Source organism: Bacillus rossius, chromosome 13 (genome assembly GCF_032445375.1).
Source record: "Bacillus rossius redtenbacheri isolate Brsri chromosome 13, Brsri_v3, whole genome shotgun sequence".
Taxonomy (NCBI): Eukaryota; Metazoa; Arthropoda; class Insecta; order Phasmatodea; family Bacillidae; genus Bacillus; species Bacillus rossius.
Window position 1 is genome coordinate 19094212 of NC_086340.1, and position 27636 is coordinate 19121847.

The window sequence follows — 27636 nt, forward strand, 5'->3', positions numbered from 1 at the left end:
CAGAATATGTATGTCCTAAATACGAATATGGTCCGAAACCCGCAGTAGTCGGTAACGGCTCTCCCCTCGGGACTCACCCCCGCACCGCAAGTCCGCCAGCTCGCACAGCTGCTCGCGCGTCCGGCCGGTCGTGTTGTCCTTCAGGAACTCCAGCAGCACCAGCAGCTTCTCCCACCGGTGGAGGCTGCTGGTGTCGGCAACGTCTGGAGCAGAGACCACGACGGTGCTTACACCTCAGGTCACACTTCGAAAAAAAAACCAGGGTGTCTACAAATACACCTGGCGAACCTACTATTTCAGGACCTTCACTTCTCGCAACCCTTTCAATACAATTTCCTTACAACATATTATAAATCATAAGAGTCATTTATATACTTGATCAGGGGCGTACCCAGGGGGGTTTTTTAGGGGTCCTAACCCTCCCCTTAGCCCCAATTATTTTTTTCTTATCTGAACGCAGGTTAGCTAAAAGCCTGGGTGTCTTACTGCTATCACCGGCCACTGCACTGGTGGGGAAGAGTAAGTAAGCGAGCCCTACCGATTCTCCTTCCCTTCCCCTACCCCTGTCGCGAGCAGAAGCTATAGGGTTGTGACGCCGTGACGGGTCCCAAGCTTTCAAATATCTTATACCTAGTGTATTTAACCAGTGCGGTAATTATAAGCACTGGGCTTCCAAAAGTGTGAGGTTCGATGTGTGTGTATCGAATTGAGACGATGACATGGTGTCATGTAACTCTTCAAGCTAAAGCTAATTTTTTTCCAGGAATAGGCCAGTTCTGCCGAAACCCAACCCTTTTTGTTCCATTTTTTACTTTGTATTGTCCAGCTTCCAGCATGATTTATGATTTTGAGTGGACGTAAACAAGGCACTTGGATTTATAAAAATATCTTTAATTAATTTCTTCATCACTCAAACAATTTTTTTATTAAAAAATTAATAATATATTTACCATTACAATATTTAAAGTTAAGTACCGAAAACTGTTAAATAGCACTATTGTACACCTTAAAATCCAAATTTTATTCGGGGTCGGACCCCCGGACTCCCCCATTTTAATAGGGGGGGGGCACCATGCTTCATAACACGCCCCCCCCCCCCCCCCCCCCCCCACCACCATACACAAATCCTGGCTACGCCACTGTATCTGATGTGCCCGTGCTTTGCCACAGAAAACCAAATGCAGAGCAATTTCATACTTCTCATTATTGGGAGCTGATGTAAAACAGTTCTTACTGGATGCTCAAAAACTAAAAGGAACATACTTGCCAAATTTCAAGTTTGAAAGTCTTATATGTAGGTAGTTCCAAAGAGAGTGTCACCCACTGACTTCCCTAACCCACCTCTGTTCACCCACTTGGGAGTTGAATCACGTAAAATAAGATTTTAGTGGAAGCTCGGACAGCATAAATAACATACCAGCTATATTTCCAAGAGTGTAGGTCTTATAGTTCTGGAGATAGTGTCACCCACTGAATTCCCTAATTATTTCCGCAAAATCTGTTCTTAGTGGGTGTGTATTATGTAATATTAGGAACATACCGGCCGAATTTCAAGATTGTAGGTCTTATAGTTCCGGAGAATTTGTGATGAGTGCTAAAACCTTCTCAGAGATAATTTTCACATGTTAAAGTCGATAGTGTCAAGACACATGCGTTTAATGTGAGACTGTAAACTAAATTGAGGTGCCAAAAAAAAATTGCAAGTTAGCAAATTGACTACAACAGGAGGTCTGTGACTTCCAGCACCGTTACGGTTTATTTCGAAACTTTTCCCTGACTTGTAGAGACCCTGAATACGCTAGAGACTAATACTGGACAGCTCTACGCCATCAAGTATCAACACGGGTGACCGTAGGACATGTGACCTGGTGGCACAGCGTGAACACTAAAATACTATTTAATACAGGAATAGTTAAAATTTTTATTTTATAATATGGTGTCAAACACTTTTTTACTTCTATTAGAAATTATGAAGCACGGGTGTTTCATTTTTACTATAAATTAGTCAAATGATTACAAAGATTTTCTAAGAAAAAAAAATTATTTCAAAATGTATAGAATGTACAAAATGTATAGAAATATTTACTTGACTTTTCCATGATCATCAATAAAAAAATTACCAATTTCTGTGTATAGTAAATCAATTAATATGTATGTGTGTATGTACATATGTGTGTGTGTATACATACACATGTGTCTGTATATTTCACCTTGCAGCCACAACTACCCACTGGAGAGCACTGGTGTTTTTGTGTGTGATTGTAACCTCGAGTCTGCCATTGTGACCTATGGTGGTCGCATGTCGGTAGCTGTGGTGGTGTGGGAGAAGTAGTAGTTAAAAGTGGTCGACCTCAGGCATCTTCATACATGTCTACTAAAATGATCAACAAAATGTTTACAATCAATCTCCTATAATGTTCAGAATTTTTCCAGTCTGGTGTGTGTGGGCTTGCGAGTTTACCACTGGCCACCAAAAAGGTACCACCAACCACCCGTCATTGGAACGTATTAGAACGTCCTCAACGAACTAGAATGAACCGGTCAACTAACATTCACTATCAACTAGTGATGGGTCGATTCCGATTCCGGAATCGGTCGGTTCCACTGATTCCAGTATAATCGTGGGATTCAGAATACAATGGTTTTGGAATCGACCATGACCGATTCCTGCATTGTTTTTAAGTTTGCAAAATACATCTCCTACGCAACGTAAGAAAATATTAAAATGCATGCAAATATAATTTTTCAACTACATAATTTAATCTTTTTTACGGAACTGATTTACGAATTACGGTGATTAACGTATTTATTTACTTGCACCGCCATTTTCCCATCAGGACAAATGCAGTATCTACTTTCCCGCTTTAAGCGAAAACATTTTTCGGAAATTACGTTGCAGCAGCACTGCATTTAATAGTAAACCTTCAAAAATAATTAGACAAAACCATAAATGTTTAAAGAAAATTATGTAAATGTAAACGGCAAGTACAATAATGTAAACGTTAACTATTTGATCATGGCAGCTACATTTGCCATCGTAAAACAATTTCTTTTGTTTGTGCTACCTGCCATGGTAAACCATACGGCCATGAACCAAATCTTTGGTGACGTGAACGTGAAAATTAAGATGTTTCACATCTCTGCACTTTAAACTTTAAAGAATTAAAATGAAATAATTTTTGAATGAGATTTTACCCAAATTCACAGTGGATTACTGCGATCATATTAAAATAAGTTTAAAAGCAACATAACCAAATTGCTGTAAATTGTCTTTCTTTTGCGTGTTCAGCGATGCTCGTTTTACATTAGATATATTTTGGAAAGGCAGTTGGCTAATCTGAATTTCCAAACATTGCTGCTGAAACGTTCGTAAATTTTTATTACCAAACATAAACAATCTTTTGAAAGTAGTTGTGTTAGTTTAACAGAATTGTTTCCGATAAATTTCTGAAATGAATTAAATGTTAACACGCGATTATTTGAAGAGTTTAAATATTTTGTGTAAGAAAATCTCACCATAAAATGTGGAAATTTTGAGATGCTAAAACATGCACAGAACTTTCTTACTCAAGAACCGAAAATTTATTTTCTCTTTACGGTTGTGAAGAACTGCAAGACTGGATGGATTTATTCTTTTCACCAAGTGAGATAATTAAGTTCTAGTTAATATATTAAAACGTAAGCATCTGACATTTTATTTTAGTGTGGTGCATATTTGTTTCTTGTCATTTCCATCATAATGAGATAATAAAGTTTTAATTTTACATTTCCCTCTTTTTTTTTCCGCCCTGGGCCCTATTTCATAAAACTTATTAGTCTCATAATTAGGAGTCAGGAGTCATAGAAGTAGCTGCTAATTATAAGTTTTGTTTCATAAAACTAGTAGTGTAAAAAAGTAGCGATGTAATAGTAAGACGTCCGAGACATTTTCAAGAAAGGAAAACCTATACGTTGTTAGAGGAAACATATGAGTACAATGAACGTGTTAGGTTAACACGAGGTGTTTTTAATTATGTGCTCACAAGCATTGAACCTTTTTTATTCCATCCAACAGCACGGAACCAGGCACTTTCACCTAGGCAACCACTGCAAATAGCACTACACTGGCTTGGTAGTGGTGTGCAATACCACTGCATAGCAGACATGCACAATGTTTCTAAAGCTACTGTCTGTAGGGCAATTGGCATAGTCTTTGTAGTTTATGACTAAACCGATTGCAACTGCATAATCACGTATTTCTGTCCAACACAACTTCTTCACATCTTTTGTTAAAGTGCCAGAACATGCACCAAACAGAACATCTTTATTCTCGAAAATTTTTAAGTTCTCTTTTAGCCATTTTTATACAATGTTCAAAAATGTAAACATCAAAATATTACCCACCAACATCAGCTGACTATTAAACTAATAAAATTAGTGAACTATTTTAGCAGTCCTTCAACTTTGTTTATGAAACACAAATTTCTACACTAATAGCTACTTTTTATTTCACTACTATTTAGGAACTAATACTATTACTGTGTTTATGAAATAGGGCCCTGGTCCCTTGAAATATGTATAAACGAGGTTATATTGTCATTTTATTTGGATCATTATTTAGTTGTGCTTGAAAATAAAATTCTTAACCTAACCGTACAAACTTCTTTTTTTACAATTAATTAATTGAGTTGATAATGTAAGGTATCTTAAGTTGGTTAAGTTATAACATTATTTACAATTTACGTCATAAGACATCTTTGATTATTGGCAGTGTTTGAACACGTGTTTCGTCTGACTATATACAAGGTTAAAAGGCCAAATTGTGCTAAAAATTCAAGGTAGCGTAACTTGATGGTAATGAACATACTTTTTAACAATATATAAGCTGTATATAATGCTAATTTCTGCACAGAAAATGAAACACAATGCAATTACAATTTTAAAATCATAAACAACCTTTTTTTCTGAGTATATTATTCTGTTGAACATTGTCAGATAAAAATTAAGGAATCGGAATCGGATTCGAAGAATCGACCCTTTAATTTAAGAATCTAAAATGGAATCGGAATCGGTATATTTTAGGAATCGGCCCAACACTACTATCAACCACTGACAGATCAACCCCTCATTGAATTTACTGCAATGAGTGGGAAATTATATACTAGAATGTTTTTGAATGTAAGAGAATGAACTGCACACATGTACCGAAAAGAAACCCAGCAAAATTTTTAAACAAATATACGGTTCCTACCGGACACATCTCACGTCATCTACTGGACTTGGTGTGATGACAATAGCAGGTTTCCGCATGAAAATCCTTGTAGCAGCACAGTATTATCCTATGATGTTTTTTGGTCGGATCGTGTTACGCCGCCGACCAGCTCAGCGGAGCCCGAGCGAGACTAACCCGGCGTGTCCAGCACTGCCGAGTAGCTCTCCGGGTCCTGGTTCAAGAGGACGTGTTCGTGATAGCGCTGCACCAGCAAGGATATCGTGAGCTGCTTGATGCCGTTGATCTCCTCCACACAGACGAAATGATCCAGGTACTCTGCCATGTGCGCATTGAGTTGTGCGTCCACGTTATCACTGCCCATCACCTGCGACAAAGCGAAAACCAGAAACCAAGACGTAAACAGAATGCGCATAAAACATCTGTAAAGATACGACTATATTAAATTATTCTTCAATGATTTAAATAATTAAACCATGACTGTATTTAAAGGACGGATGGAGTTTCAAAATTGACAATGCCACTTATCAAGCAGGCTGGGGGGGCCTTCACAGAAAGCAGTCCACAGAAACACTATTTCTCGCAATGCTTCAACTTGCACGCAACTTAATAACTATCAGAGCTACTGTCTACAAACTCACTTCACTGTATTCAAAATGCCATAGATAAATTGTGAGTTACGTGAAACAAGTTTGTCTATTTTAAAGAGTTCAGAATATTTTTTTAAATGACACTAAAAAAATATTTTTATATCTTTCAGTTACGAGAAAACACACCACTGTTTACTCGTGCAAACTAAAACTAGCTATGTCCAACAGTTTTTTTCCAGAAAATGTATTGCTTATTTTTATTCCCAATGAATCTGCAATTCTATAAATACACATTAAAAATTATCATGGTACAGCAAACGCTGATTCATTGTGTAGCCTAATAGCAAGAATACTAAACTGTATTTATGAACACGCATTATATAAATAACACATCAGTAAAATTATTTGCTGTAATACAGTATTTTTTTTTAAGGGGAAAATAATGACTCACGTCAAAAAATTTACAAGCGCACAGATACTTACTGATAAAACGTTATAAGTGAAAAAAAAAATTAATTCTGATTCATGAAATGAATAAAGGCAAACCAATAGAATATAATCACCTGCCCAGTAACACTAGATGTTTTTAAAATCCAAAATGGAGGGGACCGATCCTGAGGAACTTGAGAATGAATGTACCTGCACTTTGGGTGAGTCGGCTTGCCCGTACGCGAGGGAGAACACGATCCTCGGGTCACTGAACACATTCAGCTTTCCCAGAGTGGGATTCTCCCCGCCCGCACAGTCCGGGAGGGAAGCGGAGTGGGCCAGCTCCTTCCCCAGCAACAACACCTGCAGGTCGTACAAGGACACGAAGCCCAGCCCGCCGACGTCGTAGCCGACGCACTTCATGGTCGCCAGCTGCTCCAGCGGGCACGGGGAGAGGACGCCCGCCGTCCCCCCGCACTGCAAGTGCCTTCCCTCCGCGGCGCCGTCGCCGAGGTGCCTGGCCTCCGGTCCGACGACGCTGTGCAGCCACAGCAGGTTCCGCAGGTTTATGAGAAAAGACAGCGTCTCGTCCGCGGAGGTCAGCATCTTCGTATCGGCCGTCGCCAATTCGCCCGTCTCCGCCAGTAACTTCGTCAGCTCGGGATCTTCCGATGCAGAGGCGAACTGCTGCTGTGACGACAATGTCCATCCCGGACTTGAATATTTGCGTAACGTATCTATCACGGACGTCAGCAAAACTTTAACACAAGTTTCCGGGTGTCTCGTACCTCCGTTAGAAGCCTGTTCAAACAAAAAAAGACAATTCGTAAAAATGTATTTCACATTAAACAACATATCAGGATATGTATGTCTTATATTCATGCAAACATAATTTAGTCATTACAGGTCCAGGAAGAATCTCATGTTTTTAAAAGACAAGTTGAAAATAACATAAAACATGAAGACTATGTTTAAAACTACCTAGTATATGATAATAGATAACAATATGCAGTCCAGTACAGGGGAAAACATTAAAAGCTATAGGGATCAATGAAACTAAATAAGTTGAAAAAGATCCACCAAAAAAAGTCCGTCAGTACAAGATAACTGACTCGTTTAAACGTGGCTAGAAGCCAGTAACACTTTTTTTGGAGTAATTAAGACTTATAAGCCTTTTTTCATTAATTTATATTTATTTAAAAGTCAAACAACTCGTCAGTCATAGCTCAGTATTTTCATGGAGAAATTTGGGAAAAAGTGTAAATATGAATGTAGATTAGACGAGATGATGGATGATGAGAAGAAAAAAAAGGTATTAAAGAAAAAACACTGAAACATTTACTGGTTCATGGCAACATCTACCAAGTTTCTTACGTGGGTTTTGACCTGGCTAGCCGGGAATCAAAACCAGACTGCACTGTTTAATATTACCACGTGCCGAAAAATTAAATAGAAAGTTATCACAAAATACACACTTAAGTATGATTCCAGCCTTCAAACAAATGTTTACCGTGAGTGATGTTTCGCAATATTTTATCTGCAAGTGTAGAAGATGAACAAAAATGTTTGTTTTTGATGGAAAAAAATGTTTAAATTTCCCTGTCAAATACTTATTTTCTTTGAATGACCATTTCACATAATTTATCAAATAAGTTCTAATAAACAGGTTAAATCAAAAGATTTAGGAATTCAATAAAACTATAATGACTGCAAAGGATTTTTTTTTTGTTCTGAAATTATGTCTACCATCTGCTGAATAATGTTGAACTAGCAACTTTCTAAATGCCACTGAAACACAATTCAATACAGTAGAGTCCACTAATCCAAACCCCATTCATTCGGACATCCGGTTAATCCGGATGAGATTTAAATAAACTGTATGATCATAATTTTTTTTTTTTAAATTCTACTAATGAAGATTTTTTTTTGTTGATTCTACATCAGTTCATTGGTTAAGAAATAAGGTCTATGTATACAGAAATATTAAAACTTAAAAATTAAACTGTATGAAAAGTTTTATTTATAAAAAAAAAAACCTGTATGTGAATTGTATCCATTTTGAACTTATACATCGTGCATTTTAAGGCAAATCCCGTTTAATCCTGTCTTACCGCTGTCCAGAACAGGTTCCTGTCTCTTCTAGTCTGAACTAGCGGGACTCCACTGTACCTACATCTTCACCACCGACACCAGAAGTTGCACAGTTAACAACCCGCACCACCATTACATGTGTCTTAGAATAACGTAAATTCTGTACGTAGTTACACATGAAAACAATTTTTAAGATTAACTAATGTAAAACGTAAACGAAACCAAATTTCGAGTTAGCATTAAGTTATTAAATATGAAATGAACATCCAAATGCGGATTGAATCATTAGTTTGAAATTAAATTCAAGTTTAACACGCATCACAAACAATTTTGTACCGTAATTGAAAATCGAAAATGCAATGAGTGTAGTATGTATGTAGTTTGTACCAAAAATTTACAGGCTTAGAAAAATTTGGAAATATGGCTTTCTGATTCTTGTCCGATCAAGGCAAAATCATGAAGCAGCAACGCACGAGAGAGGGACCGACTGACCTGTCCCGGCCGGTTGAGCGCGATCCTGCCCCAGTCCCCGGCGGCGCGGCCGGTCGTCGCAGCCGCGGGGGGCAGAGCGGAGGGCACGCGGGGGCAGCAGTTTCGCACGACCTCGTGGACGAGGTTGAGGTTGAGCCGGGTCGCAACCGGCTCCAGCTGCGCCGGCGGCACCCCGTACTCGAACACCAGGCGCCCCACGAACCTCGTCACAGAGTCCTCCAAGACGTCGAAGTACGTCGCCGGCGCGTGGCTGTCTGGCGGGGGGGGGCAGAAGGCAAACAAACTCAACATTTACCTTGTCTGCTCAAATCTAGGATGACGTTGATTCTAAGATGCTCGCCATTTTTTTTTCCCCTAATTTTCTACATAAAAATAAAAAAAATTGGTTGTCTGTAAAGTCGGTTTACGGACGATAGTTTAACGTGACGTCATAAGTCATAACAAAACATTGATGAAATGATTGCATACTTTTATGAATAATATTGAATCATTTTTATTGAATTATCACTATATTTTGTATGGATACAAAGAAGGAGTGAAATGAAATCTACAATTTAATTGATAAATTTACTTTTATTTACACTCATTAATTCAAATATGTTTATTACTTTAACGAACAGATTATTTTAACTATAACTTTTATACATGTTTTCTATTTAACTTCTTCCAATCTGTGTTATTCTGTTAAGGATAGGACGATGATAGGAAAAGTAGGAAACGAATGGGAGTGTTTCAAGTTTAATGTGCCTCGAAAAAGTTAAATCGATGGTTGTTCCAATCGAGTGGAAGAGAGATAGATGTGGCGCAAGCGTACAATGAGCGTAACGGGACAATGTGCATAATGGGACACTTTTCCGTGCGTGCAGCCGGCGTTCATCGATTTATTAAACATTGTCACGTCAAAAAATTGGCAATGAGTTTAAGACTCACTTCTATTTAAAAGTCACAACCAAAGTACACCATGAACTAAGCACATAGAGTATGCCATATATTAAGATGCATCCTATTTTTAAAGTACAAAATAAACAAAAATGTGTCTTAGAATCACGTAAATTCTGCAGTTACACATGAAAACAATTTTTAAGATTAACTAATGTAAAACATAAACGAAACCAAATTTTGAGTTATTACATATAAAATATGTAAACATCCAAATGCAGATGAAATCGTTCATTTAAAATTAATTCAAGTTTAGCACACATCACAAACAATTTTGTAATTGAAAATTCTAAATACAATTTCTGTAGTATGTAGTTTGTACCAAAATTTAGAGGCTTAGTAAATTGGAAATATTATTTCTGATTCTTTTCTGATCAAGCAAAATTATAATCCCGTTTAGGCATTACCAATTCAGCTTCATAATTTTTCAGTACAAAAAAGCTTATATTTGATTTTTTTTTTTATTCTGACAAAATGTACTTTAGAAATCCATCACGAAAATTATTTTATATTCAATATTTAGGTTCTCTCACACTTAAAAGTAAATATTTTTGCAAAAATAAATAAATAAACCAGTAAAAAAGGAATATTGAATTTTAAAATTGAAACTGACCTAATAACTTAACCATAACTTATAATCTACAGTTAAACACCTACACTTACATTTGCTAGTGAAAAAAAAAAAAAAAAAACACTTAACTGTATTCACTTGAACATACCAAGACCACTTAGCTTTTTATCCATAACCTCCACAATTACTTACTATCAAGAATTAAAATACTGATTATATTTTGAGAATTTTGTCGACCTAAAGAGCCTGTGCCAAATGATATATAATAGAGCTATCTAACCAAAAAATCATTTCCAATTTTCTCAAATAAAAAAAATTACTATTTATTCTGGAGGAATAAATACCTGAGACTGTGGGACAATGCTGAACCCACAGTGTTGTAAGCAGCTTCAGATACAGATATAAATTTGGCAAATGAGATGAAGCATTCCCCTCTCCTCCTGAAACATACAATAAATCATGTTAATCCAGTCACACTTAACGACAGTACTGTCAAACTTTAAGACAATGAGATGTGTCTGAAAGCCCAAATTCAACTCTACCAACAGTTTACTACTTTGATTTTTCACAGGTCTGATACAATCCCTTAAATTTCTCTGCATAGAGTAGAAAAATGACAAACCAACCAAAATATTTTGAACCAATATTCACATTACAGCATAAGTGCCAAATTGGATCAACTTTAGAAGGGGTGAAATATATATTTAATTTTAAATGATACGATAATCAAAAACTTTGCCTATTAAACATTACAGACTTTCACTGCCACTGTGTTTAGTTTTTTTTGGCTTGTGGGATTTAGACACGTAGAGGGCGAACGTTTCAGAGACGTTTCGGTCGACACCGTAGTTGCCGTCATTAGCGTACACCACAAGCCAAGAAACTTAACATACTTGTTTCTTAAATAGTTTAATGATGGTTAAAGAAGTAACAAGTACCTGCCGTCAGAACATTCCGCTGCGACACTTTCAGCAGCGTCCTGAAACACGCGTTCACCTTCGCGCCGTACACGTTCTTCAGGGCGACTTCGCTGGCGGGCTCCGGGTCTTCCGTCCGCCGTCTCTCGTCCTCGATGGCCAAGGCGGCCGCTAGGTCCCGGCTCGCAGAGTCCAGGTCGCTCCAGAACAACAGCACGCCCCGGAGAGGCTTCAGGGCCAAGGGGTACTGGGCGCTCAGGAGCAGGTCGCGCAGGGACACGTCGGCGGGGAGGACCCCGGCCCCGGGATCCCTCTCCTCCGCGTTCACCTCCTTCAGCAGGCCTATCGCGTCGCGGGCGAACCCGAGGCGGCCGGACAGGGTCTTCTTCTTCCTCCTGCCGGGACCGTCACCGCCTTGGAGCTCGGGGCAATGCCTGCACGCGACGTCCAGCAGGCTGACGGACTGCTGGTAGCTGTTGCCGAGCGTCAGCGCCAGATCCACCGCGATTACCGCCCGCGCGTCGTCGCTAGCGCCGTCAAGGCTGGGGCCACCGTCTGTGACACCGAGCACGCCACAATAACTTCCATGTCATAAGAGAATACCTCTAATGCAAGCTTGTCACGCAGGAGATGCAAGCGTAGACGAAGACAACCCCCAACAATAATGGTAATAAAGAATAACCACAGAGCAACCTATGAACGAAATACAATGAAACCTCATCATTATAAAGTAATTCACTACAACCGATTTCTCGATTTTTAACTACATCAAACCTCAATATACTTCACACCTGAAGAGACCATAATTTTTGTAACTTTTCAATAACCAGGTTTTTTATCAACCAAACTAATACAAAATTTTATCACAATTTTTTATATAATTTCAAAATCATATTCAAATAAAGTAAATACTTGTAAAGAATACTATACACTTATTCTAAGGATTGTAACAAACATATTTAATATAGTTTCCACCTATGGCTGAAAAATATATATATATATATTTTTTTTCCTGAATAACACTTAAAAAGGATTTAAGACAGAACACTAAAGCAATGGTCTAGATTATTACCGTATACACCTACAGAAGAGTCGTACCCTTCGTATGGGTCGCGCCCTTAATTTTAAACAAAATAATCTACCATTTTCACCATAAGGGTCGCCACTGCGTATGGATAACAGAACCATACATCTGTCTTTACTAGAGTTCTGTGGATACAGGTTAAGTGTTCCTTTTCTCAGCTTATTGGCGCGTAATAATTATGACACTGACGTTGACCCTCAGATCTGTGTCTGTTTACTACGAGAGGGTGTGAGGAGGCCCATTTCCCCCCCCCCTTGCCCAACCAATATAATTACGACCCATTCCAATTCTCTCACTTCCCAACAAGACAAAGTAGAAGACTGCTGTGTACTCTTATAAACACCAGCGATGGCTGCAGTTCTGTCATGGAGTATGTTCAGTTGAAAGGCGTGGGAAATTTAATTCAAAAAACAATAATGATTGGGGACAGTTTATGTCATGAACACCTGTCAATGATAGACATGTTAATTGTGTGGGTGCCAGTTCACCGGACATTTACAGACAAGAGAGGGAGGGGAAACCACCAACACTGCAACATGGCCGCATGCACACGCACACACATGCATACACATACACACTCTCTTGCTCCCTTTCTGGCTGGTTTATTTTCAGATTTTACTCTCCTCTCCTCATCCTCCAAAAGCAGCAGATACAGCAAAGGCGGGGGATGGACGGGGGGTGGACGCGGCACAAGCAGAATAACTTCGCTGTTCACGGAATTTCAGGCGACTGCTGAGATATTTTGATGTTTTGATTATACAATTTAAGAATTTATACTTACTCATGGAGTTATGTTTGCTAAAATAAAAACCAACCTAGGTTTCATGCACATATTCAACCAAACAGTAAATATATATAAATTTTTAACCCAAAATTTGCATATGAATCACAGTACATTTTTTGACACTAAAAATTGGAATAAAATATGCTATCCATACGCAGGTAAATACAGTATCTACAAAAAAAACATACTACCATCAATTTGGACGAATAACATTTCCAGGCTTCTTTACAAAGCAATGGCATTAGTATTATTTTAGTTGAAACTTCAAATTGTTGCTTTACAATATCTGGAATGTTTGTATTAATCATCCTTTACTGCATCATATTACCAAATAAACATACTTTCAAATTAAAAAAATTACTTAGCTTTGCAACTCCTAAATAATTTCTATGATCTGTGAAAACACTTTGTATCAATGAGAGTTTTAACAGGGTTTTTATTAATGAGGTTTCGCTACATAATTTCAGGTCCCAACAAGATGTTTTACATTATGTAACAGTTCAGCATAAAGTACTATCATTATTAAGTACCCAAAAGGAGGGTTTTTCAAGTACGTTGTAATGAACTTACACTGTATTGTATCCTACCAAAATAGTAATAAAACATTAAGAAACCAAGCGACAGTAAAAGCTGAAATACCGTCCCAAAGTCAAAACATTTACGAACATGTCACATAGACTATGCATCATGTTTTGTAGGAGGCAGTTCATCTGAGCTGCACTACACCTAATGACTTGCAAAGAGACACCCAACCGGTGAGATTGTAAACTAAAATAATGGAGAAGTTGGAAAATAACATAATTTTTTTTTATTTAGATTTCAGATGAAGTTACTTTAAAAAATTTTATCGCCACTACTAACTAGAGATAATGATACTTATATTTACCAATCTAATTTATTTCAACAATGTGCAATGAACCCATGGTCTGAGAAAAAATATAATATTCAAATAGCAAACACAATATTAGCCAATCAGAGAAATCTATGTTCTTTCCAGCATGCAGTTCAACCATCTCAGCCCAGATGTCAAATGATGTTTACTGCCTCTACCATTTAGACAAACACATGAAAGACTAGCAAAGTGAACCCACCCATTTAAAACCAGTGCCTTTTAGACCATAGGTGCATTACAGATTTTCAACTAATTGTAGTAAACACCTCAACTCCATGGCTTTATTATCCCAAATATCTCCATGCATTACAGAATGTACATAGGGTTTTTCTCAACAATATGGCATTAACTAAAACATCTATTCAAAAAAAAAATTCAGAAAATCTTTAGCCTTTGGCTTACCTTGCTCTTGCAAATTTGTGCTGTGCAAATTTGGCAGTGGAACAACAGAAAGAAAGTTTTCTAGCTGACTTGCTAATGATGATGACTGTACAACTCCAGAAGCCACATTCTCGATACTCTGAAACAAGAGCATAAAATTATTTCAAATAGCTCCACGTTACAATACTTCAAATTAATTATAATAATTACCTTAAATAATGGCAAACACTGATAATCGTGATTACAAAGTATGAAACGTAAAGAACATTTTTACAACACGTCATTCTATCAGAATGTTTCCATGTTTTCTTCTTCAGCATCATGCAATAAAATTATTACATAAAAAACAATCTGAAAGACTTTTTGCAGCAGCTGAAAAAATTGAGGAAGGTATATGAGGAGAAGTCAACCTTCAAAAACTACACTAAGAGAGAATAATAAAAGTTAAAATGGCCCGACACTTACGTAGCATAATGAAAGAATTGAGAGCCTACAAAAGAAATAGCAGAACAAAAGATAAAATTACAGATAGTAAAGCCTCCAACTGTGAAAAGTTGAATATATATCTACAGAAACTACTAAAACATTAGATATTTACAATTTTTCTTTTCATAATGCAAATCAAAATAAAATTTTAAAAATTTAAACATTTTTCTGTAAAGCTTATGTACCATTGCAGATATCAAATAAATCTAAAATTTCTTGATATGCCCGACATAATTTTCCAAGCAAAACGTCCCTTAATTAAATCACGTTTCCCCATAGTGAAGAGTGCTTATGTCCCGGATCATGTTCCTAGGCCTTCCAAAAATGCCTAAATATTGTATATTTTCTCAAAAATTGAGCATTATAAGGAAATAATACAAAAAATAAAGTTGGCCACTATATTATGTAAAGACATAAATTAATATAATTAAATTTTATGTATGTACATACCTAGTTTCAATGCATGATGGACAATTTTTTTTGCTAAAACTTTGTTATAAAAGTAGGTATTTTAAGTGAGCAAGCTTTTATTGTTTCACTATATAGTAATACATGGTGGCCACTCACAGTCACCAAAAATATTCCCTGATTTTTCCCTGATTTCCCTGATCAAAAATTCAAAATTTCCCTGATATTTACAATTACAAAAAAACATAATTTTGATGAAATTATATAATATTATAGAAAGAGATTACTCACATTTTAGCACCCTGCTGTATTTTCTTCATTATATACATACGTAAGTTCGTTAAATAACATAATACATTTTAAATATGTCACTTTACATTATAGCATCCCTTTCAATGACCTGCAGTCTGTGTTTTGTTTTATGTCTAGAGACCGGAAAAATTCGCAAATTCATTTCGCGATAGGTTAAAATACAAATAGTTATACCTCAGTGCTGCCTCTGCTATTGGCTCACTACTCATCTGGATGACTCTGGGCCAATGAGAAACACCCGACCAAAGCTTTATCGAATCTCAGGCTGCTACGTTGGGACGTCTCAAAAGACAGCAGCCAATGAGTGGGTGGCATTTGACCGAGAGTACGCAGAACTATGGAGTTCATCCTACAGGTCATTGAACCCGCGATTTTTTCCTGTCCCTAGTAATGAGGTATTTCAGTGGTGAGCGCTCAAACATTTTTTCACACGACTTTTGATAACTGTTCTTACATTCATTTTTGATTTAAAGTGTAACATTTCTAGTTGCGAAATATTCTTAGTCTTAGTACTCTCAACCAGGGATAACAGTACAGTGCAAATTTTACCTTGTGTTTGATTTAAAAATGAAACAACTAATGGATAAATCTTCACTCCATTACAATCAGTACTCCCATCTGTAGCTAAAGCAAATGGTCCACTTACTAAAGATTCAACAGTTTCAATTTAGTTTCACCAGCCATATACTCCTCTCCACTAAGGCAGATGTTTTTGTTCTCGCACAGCTGTATTTCCGTGCAATTCTTGAGTCCGGAAACATAGCTCTATACAAATTACCCGAATGATCGGCTACTGCTATCGGTAAATTGTGTTCTACCAAAAAACTTGTAAACATTAACTCTGCGTTTGTTACTTTCGTTTATTCAGATATAGCGAAAAACGACGATATAGATTTATTGCTCGTCACGGCTTTAATATGTTCTGCATGTTTCTTTGATTCAATATGCCGTCTACAGTCATCCCTTCCACCATGCGCAATCGAAAAGTCACACGTGCACCGGAGTCAAAATTATGCATTTGGACAGCAACAGCAACATACACACACATACATTGTGGCCATGACAGTTTTCACGTTTCAAAAACATTTACCCAAAAATAAAATAGACAAAATGTAAGCCAAAATACAACTACGAAGTCATAAAGGCAAAACGTAAGACTAGTTAATAATATTTTAAAAAAATGCATTTTTAAACGTAATGTTAAAATTATTTAAAAGTCAAACATGATATATATTTCAAAAACTGGCATTATATTATAACAACTCCAGGACCAATACCAAGTATTGGCCGAACATCAGCCATGTACCAAATGAAAGCTGTAACATTTCTTAACAAAATATACTGTTCAGAATTTTTGTCTGGGCCGACACTTTTAATGCCGACGGACAGCAACAAGATCGCGCGCCCTGTTTTCCTTGCAGGCAATAACTTCACCCGCCCATTACAGGACCTGAAAAAAACCATTTTATTTCTCCGTTTAAAACTGAAATATATAAATCCAACTACAAGGTCCTAAACGCAAGATAAGATGCTGTGTATTTAACTAAAAAAAAATAGTATTTATTAATAGTATTCTTTAAATTATATAAGATCAAAGAAGGTACATATTTCAAAAACCTGCATTTTATAAAAACGACTCCAGGACTCATACCAAGTATTGGCCGAACATCAGCCATGTACCAAATGAAAGCTGTCACCTTACTTAACAAAATATACTGTTCAGAATTTTTGTCTGGGCCGACAGTTTTAATGCCGACGGACAGCAACAAGTTCGCGCGCTTAGTTTTACTTGCAGGCAATAGCTTCACCCGCCCATTACAGGACCTGAAAAAACCATTTTATTTCTCTGTTTAAAACTGAAATATAAAATTCGACCTACAAGGTCCAAAACGCAAGATATGGCGCTTTGTATTTAATTTAAAAACTTAGTATTTGTTAATAATATTATTAAAATTATTTAAGGTCAAATAAGTTACATATTTCAAAAACTTGCATTATATTAAAATGACTCCAGAACTCATACCAAGTATTGGCCGAACATCAGCCATATACCAAATGAAAGCTGTCACCTTACTTAACAAAATATACTGTTCAGAATTTTTGTCTGGGCCGACACTTTTAATGCCGACGGACAGCAACAAGATCGCGCGCCCAGTTTTACTTGCAGGCAATAACTTCACCCGCCCATTACAGGACCTGAAAAAACCATTTTATTTATCTGTTTAAAACTGAAATTTAAAAATCCACCTACAATATACTAAACGAAAGATATGGCGCTTTGTATTTAATTTAAAAACTTAGTATTTGTTAATAGTATTATTAAAATTATTTAAGGTCGAAAAAGGTACATATTTCAAAAACTTACTTTATATTAAAACGACTCCAGGACTCATACCAAGTATTGGCCGAACATCAGCCATGTACCAAATGAAAGCTGTCACCTTACTTAACAAAATATACTGTTCAGAATTTTTTTCTGGGCCAACACTTTTAATGCCGACGGACAGCAACATGTTCGCGCGCCCAGTTTTACTTACAGGCAATAGCTTCACCCGCCCATTACAGGACCTAAAAAAAACCATTTTATTTCTCCGTTTAAAACTGAAATATATAAATACAACTACAAGGTCCTAAACGAAAGATAATATGCTTTGTATTTAACTAAAAAAATAGTATTTATCAATAGTATTCTTTAATTTATATAAGGTCAAAGAAGGTACATATTTCAAAAATTTGCATTTTATAAAAACGACTCCAGGACTCATACCAAGTATTGGCCGAATATCAGCCATATACCAAATGAAAGCTGTAACATTTCTTAACAAAATATACTGTTCAGAATTTTTGTCTGGGCCGACACTTTTAATTCCGACGGACAGCAACAAGATCGCGCGCCCTGTTTTCCTTGCAGGCAATAACTTCACCCGCCCATTACAGGACCTGAAAAAAACCATTTTATTTCTCCGTTTAAAACTGAAATATATAAATCCAACTACAAGGTCCGAAACGCAAGATAAGATGCTTTGTATTTAACTAAAAAAAATAGTATTTATTAATAGTATTCTTTAAATTATATAAGATCAAAGAAGGTACATATTTCAAAAACCTGCATTTTATAAAAACGACTCCAGGACTCATACCAAGTATTGGCCGAACATCAGCCATGTACCAAATAAAAGCTGTCACCTTACTTAACAAAATATACTGTTCAGAATTTTTGTCTGGGCCGACACTTTTAATGCCGACGGACAGCAACAAGTTCGCGCGCCCAGTTTTACTTACAGGCAATAGCTTCACCCGCCCATTACAGGACCTAAAAAAAAACATTTTATTTCTCCGTTTAAAACTGAAATATATAAATACAACTACAAGGTCCTAAACGAAAGATAATATGCTTTGTATTTAACTAAAAAAAATAGTATTTATCAATAGTATTCTTTAATTTATATAAGGTCAAAGAAGGTACATATTTCAAAAATTTGCATTTTATAAAAACGACTCCAGGACTCATACCAAGTATTGGCCGAATATCAGCCATATACCAAATGAAAGCTGTAACATTTCTTAACAAAATATACTGTTCAGAATTTTTGTCTGGGCCGACAGTTTTAATGCCGACGGACAGCAACAAGTTCGCGCGCTTAGATTTACTTGCAGGCAATAGCTTCACCCGCCCATTACAGGACCTGAAAAAACCATTTTATTTCTCTGTTTAAAACTGAAATATAAAATTCGACCTAAAAGGTCCTAAACGCAAGATAAGATGCTTTGTATTTAACTAAAAAAAATAGTATTTATTAATAGTATTCTTTAAATTATATAAGGTCAAAGATGGTACATATTTCAAAAACCTGCATTTTATAAAAACGACTCCAGGACTCATACCAAGTATTGGCCGAACATCAGCCATGTACCAAATGAAAGCTGTCACCTTACTTAACAAAATATACTGTTCAGAATTTTTGTCTGGGCCGACACTTTTAATGCCGACGGACAGCAACAAGATCGCGCGCCCAGTTTTACTTGCAGGCACTTCACCCGCCCATTACAGGACCTGAAAAAACCATTTTATTTATCTGTTTAAAACTGAAATTTAAAAATCCACCTACAAGATACTAAACGAAAGATATGGCGCTTTGTATTTAATTTAAAAACTTAGTATTTGTTAATAGTATTATTAAAATTATTTAAGGTCGAAAAAGGTACATATTTCAAAAACTTACTTTATATTAAAACGACTCCAGGACTCATACCAAGTATTGGCCGAATATCAGCCATGTACCAAGTGAAAGCTGTAACGTTTCTTAACAAAATATACTTTTCAGAATTTTTGTCTGGGCCGACACTTTTAATGCCGACGGACAGCAACAAGATCGCGTGCCCTGTTTTCCTTGCAGGCAATAGCTTCACCCGCCCATTACAGGACCTGAAAAAACCATTTTATTTCTCCGTTTAAAACTGAAATATAAAAATCCAACTACAAGGTCCTAAACGCAAGATATGACGCTTTGTATTTAACTAAAAAAAAAATAGTATTTATTAATAGTATTCTTTAAAATATATAAGGTCAAAGAAGGTACATATTTCAAAAACTTGCATTTTATAAAAACGACTCCAGGACTCATACCAAGTATTGGCCGAATATCAGCCATGTACCAAGTGAAAGCTGTAACGTTTCTTAACAAAATATACTTTTCAGAATTTTTGTCTGGGCCGACACTTTTAATGCCGACGGACAGCAACAAGATCGCGCGCCCAGTTTTACTTGCAGGCAATAACTTCACCCGCCCATTACAGGACCTGAAAAAACCATTTTATTTATCTGTTTAAAACTGAAATTTAAAAATCCACCTACAATATACTAAACGAAAGATATGGCGCTTTGTATTTAATTTAAAAACTTAGTATTTGTTAATAGTATTATTAAAATTATTTAAGGTCGAAAAAGGTACATATTTCAAAAACTTACTTTATATTAAAACGACTCCAGGACTCATACCAAGTATTGGCCGAACATCAGCCATGTACCAAATGAAAGCTGTCACCTTACTTAACAAAATATACTGTTCAGAATTTTTTTCTGGGCCAACACTTTTAATGCCGACGGACAGCAACAAGTTCGCGCGCCCAGTTTTACTTACAGGCAATAGCTTCACCCGCCCATTACAGGACCTAAAAAAAACCATTTTATTTCTCCGTTTAAAACTGAAATATATAAATACAACTACAAGGTCCTAAACGAAAGATAATATGCTTTGTATTTAACTAAAAAAATAGTATTTATCAATAGTATTCTTTAATTTATATAAGGTCAAAGAAGGTACATATTTCAAAAATTTGCATTTTATAAAAACGACTCCAGGACTCATACCAAGTATTGGCCGAATATCAGCCATATACCAAATGAAAGCTGTAACATTTCTTAACAAAATATACTGTTCAGAATTTTTGTCTGGGCCGACACTTTTAATTCCGACGGACAGCAACAAGATCGCGCGCCCTGTTTTCCTTGCAGGCAATAACTTCACCCGCCCATTACAGGACCTGAAAAAAACCATTTTATTTCTCCGTTTAAAACTGAAATATATAAATCCAACTACAAGGTCCGAAACGCAAGATAAGATGCTTTGTATTTAACTAAAAAAAATAGTATTTATTAATAGTATTCTTTAAATTATATAAGATCAAAGAAGGTACATATTTCAAAAACCTGCATTTTATAAAAACGACTCCAGGACTCATACCAAGTATTGGCCGAACATCAGCCATGTACCAAATAAAAGCTGTCACCTTACTTAACAAAATATACTGTTCAGAATTTTTGTCTGGGCCGACACTTTTAATGCCGACGGACAGCAACAAGTTCGCGCGCCCAGTTTTACTTACAGGCAATAGCTTCACCCGCCCATTACAGGACCTAAAAAAAACCATTTTATTTCTCCGTTTAAAACTGAAATATATAAATACAACTACAAGGTCCTAAACGAAAGATAATATGCTTTGTATTTAACTAAAAAAAATAGTATTTATCAATAGTATTCTTTAATTTATATAAGGTCAAAGAAGGTACATATTTCAAAAATTTGCATTTTATAAAAACGACTCCAGGACTCATACCAAGTATTGGCCGAATATCAGCCATATACCAAATGAAAGCTGTAACATTTCTTAACAAAATATACTGTTCAGAATTTTTGTCTGGGCCGACAGTTTTAATGCCGACGGACAGCAACAAGTTCGCGCGCTTAGATTTACTTGCAGGCAATAGCTTCACCCGCCCATTACAGGACCTGAAAAAACCATTTTATTTCTCTGTTTAAAACTGAAATATAAAATTCGACCTACAAGGTCCTAAACGCAAGATAAGATGCTTTGTATTTAACTAAAAAAAATAGTATTTATTAATAGTATTCTTTAAATTATATAAGGTCAAAGAAGGTACATATTTCAAAAACCTGCATTTTATAAAAACGACTCCAGGACTCATACCAAGTATTGGCCGAACATCAGCCATGTACCAAATGAAAGCTGTAACATTTCTTAACAAAATATACTGTTCAGAATTTTTGTTTGGGCCGACAGTTTTAATGCCGACGGACAGCAACAAGTTCGCGCGCTTAGATTTACTTGCAGGCAATAGCTTCACCCGCCCATTACAGGACCTGAAAAAAACATTTTATTTCTCTGTTTAAAACTGAAATATAAAATTCGACCTACAAGGTCCTAAACGCAAGATAAGATGCTTTGTATTTAACTAAAAAAAATAGTATTTATTAATAGTATTCTTTAAATTATATAAGGTCAAAGATGGTACATATTTCAAAAACCTGCATTTTATAAAAACGACTCCAGGACTCATACCAAGTATTGGCCGAACATCAGCCATGTACCAAATGAAAGCTGTCACCTTACTTAACAAAATATACTGTTCAGAATTTTTGTCTGGGCCGACACTTTTAATGCCGACGGACAGCAACAAGATCGCGCGCCCAGTTTTACTTGCAGGCAATAACTTCACCCGCCCATTACAGGACCTGAAAAAACCATTTTATTTATCTGTTTAAAACTGAAATTTAAAAATCCACCTACAATATACTAAACGAAAGATATGGCGCTTTGTATTTAATTTAAAAACTTAGTATTTGTTAATAGTATTATTAAAATTATTTAAGGTCGAAAAAGGTACATATTTCAAAAACTTACTTTATATTAAAACGACTCCAGGACTCATACCAAGTATTGGCCGAACATCAGCCATGTACCAAATGAAAGCTGTCACCTTACTTAACAAAATATACTGTTCAGAATTTTTTTCTGGGCCAACACTTTTAATGCCGACGGACAGCAACATGTTCGCGCGCCCAGTTTTACTTACAGGCAATAGCTTCACCCGCCCATTACAGGACCTAAAAAAAACCATTTTATTTCTCCGTTTAAAACTGAAATATATAAATACAACTACAAGGTCCTAAACGAAAGATAATATGCTTTGTATTTAACTAAAAAAATAGTATTTATCAATAGTATTCTTTAATTTATATAAGGTCAAAGAAGGTACATATTTCAAAAATTTGCATTTTATAAAAACGACTCCAGGACTCATACCAAGTATTGGCCGAATATCAGCCATATACCAAATGAAAGCTGTAACATTTCTTAACAAAATATACTGTTCAGAATTTTTGTCTGGGCCGACACTTTTAATTCCGACGGACAGCAACAAGATCGCGCGCCCTGTTTTCCTTGCAGGCAATAACTTCACCCGCCCATTACAGGACCTGAAAAAAACCATTTTATTTCTCCGTTTAAAACTGAAATATATAAATCCAACTACAAGGTCCGAAACGCAAGATAAGATGCTTTGTATTTAACTAAAAAAAATAGTATTTATTAATAGTATTCTTTAAATTATATAAGATCAAAGAAGGTACATATTTCAAAAACCTGCATTTTATAAAAACGACTCCAGGACTCATACCAAGTATTGGCCGAACATCAGCCATGTACCAAATAAAAGCTGTCACCTTACTTAACAAAATATACTGTTCAGAATTTTTGTCTGGGCCGACACTTTTAATGCCGACGGACAGCAACAAGTTCGCGCGCCCAGTTTTACTTACAGGCAATAGCTTCACCCGCCCATTACAGGACCTAAAAAAAAAACATTTTATTTCTCCGTTTAAAACTGAAATATATAAATACAACTACAAGGTCCTAAACGAAAGATAATATGCTTTGTATTTAACTAAAAAAAATAGTATTTATCAATAGTATTCTTTAATTTATATAAGGTCAAAGAAGGTACATATTTCAAAAATTTGCATTTTATAAAAACGACTCCAGGACTCATACCAAGTATTGGCCGAATATCAGCCATATACCAAATGAAAGCTGTAACATTTCTTAACAAAATATACTGTTCAGAATTTTTGTCTGGGCCGACAGTTTTAATGCCGACGGACAGCAACAAGTTCGCGCGCTTAGATTTACTTGCAGGCAATAGCTTCACCCGCCCATTACAGGACCTGAAAAAACCATTTTATTTCTCTGTTTAAAACTGAAATATAAAATTCGACCTAAAAGGTCCTAAACGCAAGATAAGATGCTTTGTATTTAACTAAAAAAAATAGTATTTATTAATAGTATTCTTTAAATTATATAAGGTCAAAGATGGTACATATTTCAAAAACCTGCATTTTATAAAAACGACTCCAGGACTCATACCAAGTATTGGCCGAACATCAGCCATGTACCAAATGAAAGCTGTCACCTTACTTAACAAAATATACTGTTCAGAATTTTTGTCTGGGCCGACACTTTTAATGCCGACGGACAGCAACAAGATCGCGCGCCCAGTTTTACTTGCAGGCACTTCACCCGCCCATTACAGGACCTGAAAAAACCATTTTATTTATCTGTTTAAAACTGAAATTTAAAAATCCACCTACAAGATACTAAACGAAAGATATGGCGCTTTGTATTTAATTTAAAAACTTAGTATTTGTTAATAGTATTATTAAAATTATTTAAGGTCGAAAAAGGTACATATTTCAAAAACTTACTTTATATTAAAACGACTCCAGGACTCATACCAAGTATTGGCCGAATATCAGCCATGTACCAAGTGAAAGCTGTAACGTTTCTTAACAAAATATACTTTTCAGAATTTTTGTCTGGGCCGACACTTTTAATGCCGACGGACAGCAACAAGATCGCGTGCCCTGTTTTCCTTGCAGGCAATAGCTTCACCCGCCCATTACAGGACCTGAAAAAACCATTTTATTTCTCCGTTTAAAACTGAAATATAAAAATCCAACTACAAGGTCCTAAACGCAAGATATGACGCTTTGTATTTAACTAAAAAAAAAATAGTATTTATTAATAGTATTCTTTAAAATATATAAGGTCAAAGAAGGTACATATTTCAAAAACTTGCATTTTATAAAAACGACTCCAGGACTCATACCAAGTATTGGCCGAATATCAGCCATGTACCAAGTGAAAGCTGTAACGTTTCTTAACAAAATATACTTTTCAGAATTTTTGTCTGGGCCGACACTTTTAATGCCGACGGACAGCAACAAGATCGCGCGCCCAGTTTTACTTGCAGGCAATAACTTCACCCGCCCATTACAGGACCTGAAAAAACCATTTTATTTATCTGTTTAAAACTGAAATTTAAAAATCCACCTACAATATACTAAACGAAAGATATGGCGCTTTGTATTTAATTTAAAAACTTAGTATTTGTTAATAGTATTATTAAAATTATTTAAGGTCGAAAAAGGTACATATTTCAAAAACTTACTTTATATTAAAACGACTCCAGGACTCATACCAAGTATTGGCCGAACATCAGCCATGTACCAAATGAAAGCTGTCACCTTACTTAACAAAATATACTGTTCAGAATTTTTTTCTGGGCCAACACTTTTAATGCCGACGGACAGCAACAAGTTCGCGCGCCCAGTTTTACTTACAGGCAATAGCTTCACCCGCCCATTACAGGACCTAAAAAAAACCATTTTATTTCTCCGTTTAAAACTGAAATATATAAATACAACTACAAGGTCCTAAACGAAAGATAATATGCTTTGTATTTAACTAAAAAAATAGTATTTATCAATAGTATTCTTTAATTTATATAAGGTCAAAGAAGGTACATATTTCAAAAATTTGCATTTTATAAAAACGACTCCAGGACTCATACCAAGTATTGGCCGAATATCAGCCATATACCAAATGAAAGCTGTAACATTTCTTAACAAAATATACTGTTCAGAATTTTTGTCTGGGCCGACACTTTTAATTCCGACGGACAGCAACAAGATCGCGCGCCCTGTTTTCCTTGCAGGCAATAACTTCACCCGCCCATTACAGGACCTGAAAAAAACCATTTTATTTCTCCGTTTAAAACTGAAATATATAAATCCAACTACAAGGTCCGAAACGCAAGATAAGATGCTTTGTATTTAACTAAAAAAAATAGTATTTATTAATAGTATTCTTTAAATTATATAAGATCAGAAGAAGGTACATATTTCAAAAACCTGCATTTTATAAAAACGACTCCAGGACTCATACCAAGTATTGGCCGAACATCAGCCATGTACCAAATAAAAGCTGTCACCTTACTTAACAAAATATACTGTTCAGAATTTTTGTCTGGGCCGACACTTTTAATGCCGACGGACAGCAACAAGTTCGCGCGCCCAGTTTTACTTACAGGCAATAGCTTCACCCGCCCATTACAGGACCTAAAAAAAACCATTTTATTTCTCCGTTTAAAACTGAAATATATAAATACAACTACAAGGTCCTAAACGAAAGATAATATGCTTTGTATTTAACTAAAAAAAATAGTATTTATCAATAGTATTCTTTAATTTATATAAGGTCAAAGAAGGTACATATTTCAAAAATTTGCATTTTATAAAAACGACTCCAGGACTCATACCAAGTATTGGCCGAATATCAGCCATATACCAAATGAAAGCTGTAACATTTCTTAACAAAATATACTGTTCAGAATTTTTGTCTGGGCCGACAGTTTTAATGCCGACGGACAGCAACAAGTTCGCGCGCTTAGATTTACTTGCAGGCAATAGCTTCACCCGCCCATTACAGGACCTGAAAAAACCATTTTATTTCTCTGTTTAAAACTGAAATATAAAATTCGACCTACAAGGTCCTAAACGCAAGATAAGATGCTTTGTATTTAACTAAAAAAAATAGTATTTATTAATAGTATTCTTTAAATTATATAAGGTCAAAGAAGGTACATATTTCAAAAACCTGCATTTTATAAAAACGACTCCAGGACTCATACCAAGTATTGGCCGAACATCAGCCATGTACCAAATGAAAGCTGTAACATTTCTTAACAAAATATACTGTTCAGAATTTTTGTTTGGGCCGACAGTTTTAATGCCGACGGACAGCAACAAGTTCGCGCGCTTAGATTTACTTGCAGGCAATAGCTTCACCCGCCCATTACAGGACCTGAAAAAAACATTTTATTTCTCTGTTTAAAACTGAAATATAAAATTCGACCTACAAGGTCCTAAACGCAAGATAAGATGCTTTGTATTTAACTAAAAAAAATAGTATTTATTAATAGTATTCTTTAAATTATATAAGGTCAAAGATGGTACATATTTCAAAAACCTGCATTTTATAAAAACGACTCCAGGACTCATACCAAGTATTGGCCGAACATCAGCCATGTACCAAATGAAAGCTGTCACCTTACTTAACAAAATATACTGTTCAGAATTTTTGTCTGGGCCGACACTTTTAATGCCGACGGACAGCAACAAGATCGCGCGCCCAGTTTTACTTGCAGGCAATAACTTCACCCGCCCATTACAGGACCTGAAAAAACCATTTTATTTATCTGTTTAAAACTGAAATTTAAAAATCCACCTACAATATACTAAACGAAAGATATGGCGCTTTGTATTTAATTTAAAAACTTAGTATTTGTTAATAGTATTATTAAAATTATTTAAGGTCGAAAAAGGTACATATTTCAAAAACTTACTTTATATT

General features: G+C 35.9%; 1 protein-coding gene across 3 annotated transcripts in view; it reads right to left on the reverse strand.

Moving 5' to 3' along the window:
• The window catches only part of LOC134538306 (zinc finger FYVE domain-containing protein 26), a 138562-nt gene that overhangs the window by 50535 nt on the left and 60391 nt on the right, over positions 1 to 27636 (reverse strand). For all 3 annotated transcript variants that reach the window (XM_063379502.1, XM_063379503.1, XM_063379501.1), the window contains exons 14-20: positions 14401 to 14518; positions 11260 to 11793; positions 10666 to 10761; positions 8812 to 9065; positions 6439 to 7029; positions 5387 to 5576; positions 78 to 203 (exon numbers count right to left, since the gene is read on the reverse strand). In XM_063379502.1, coding sequence (XP_063235572.1) covers positions 78 to 203; positions 5387 to 5576; positions 6439 to 7029; positions 8812 to 9065; positions 10666 to 10761; positions 11260 to 11793; positions 14401 to 14518 — 1909 coding nt within the window. The remainder of the gene's footprint in view (positions 1 to 77; positions 204 to 5386; positions 5577 to 6438; positions 7030 to 8811; positions 9066 to 10665; positions 10762 to 11259; positions 11794 to 14400; positions 14519 to 27636) is intronic.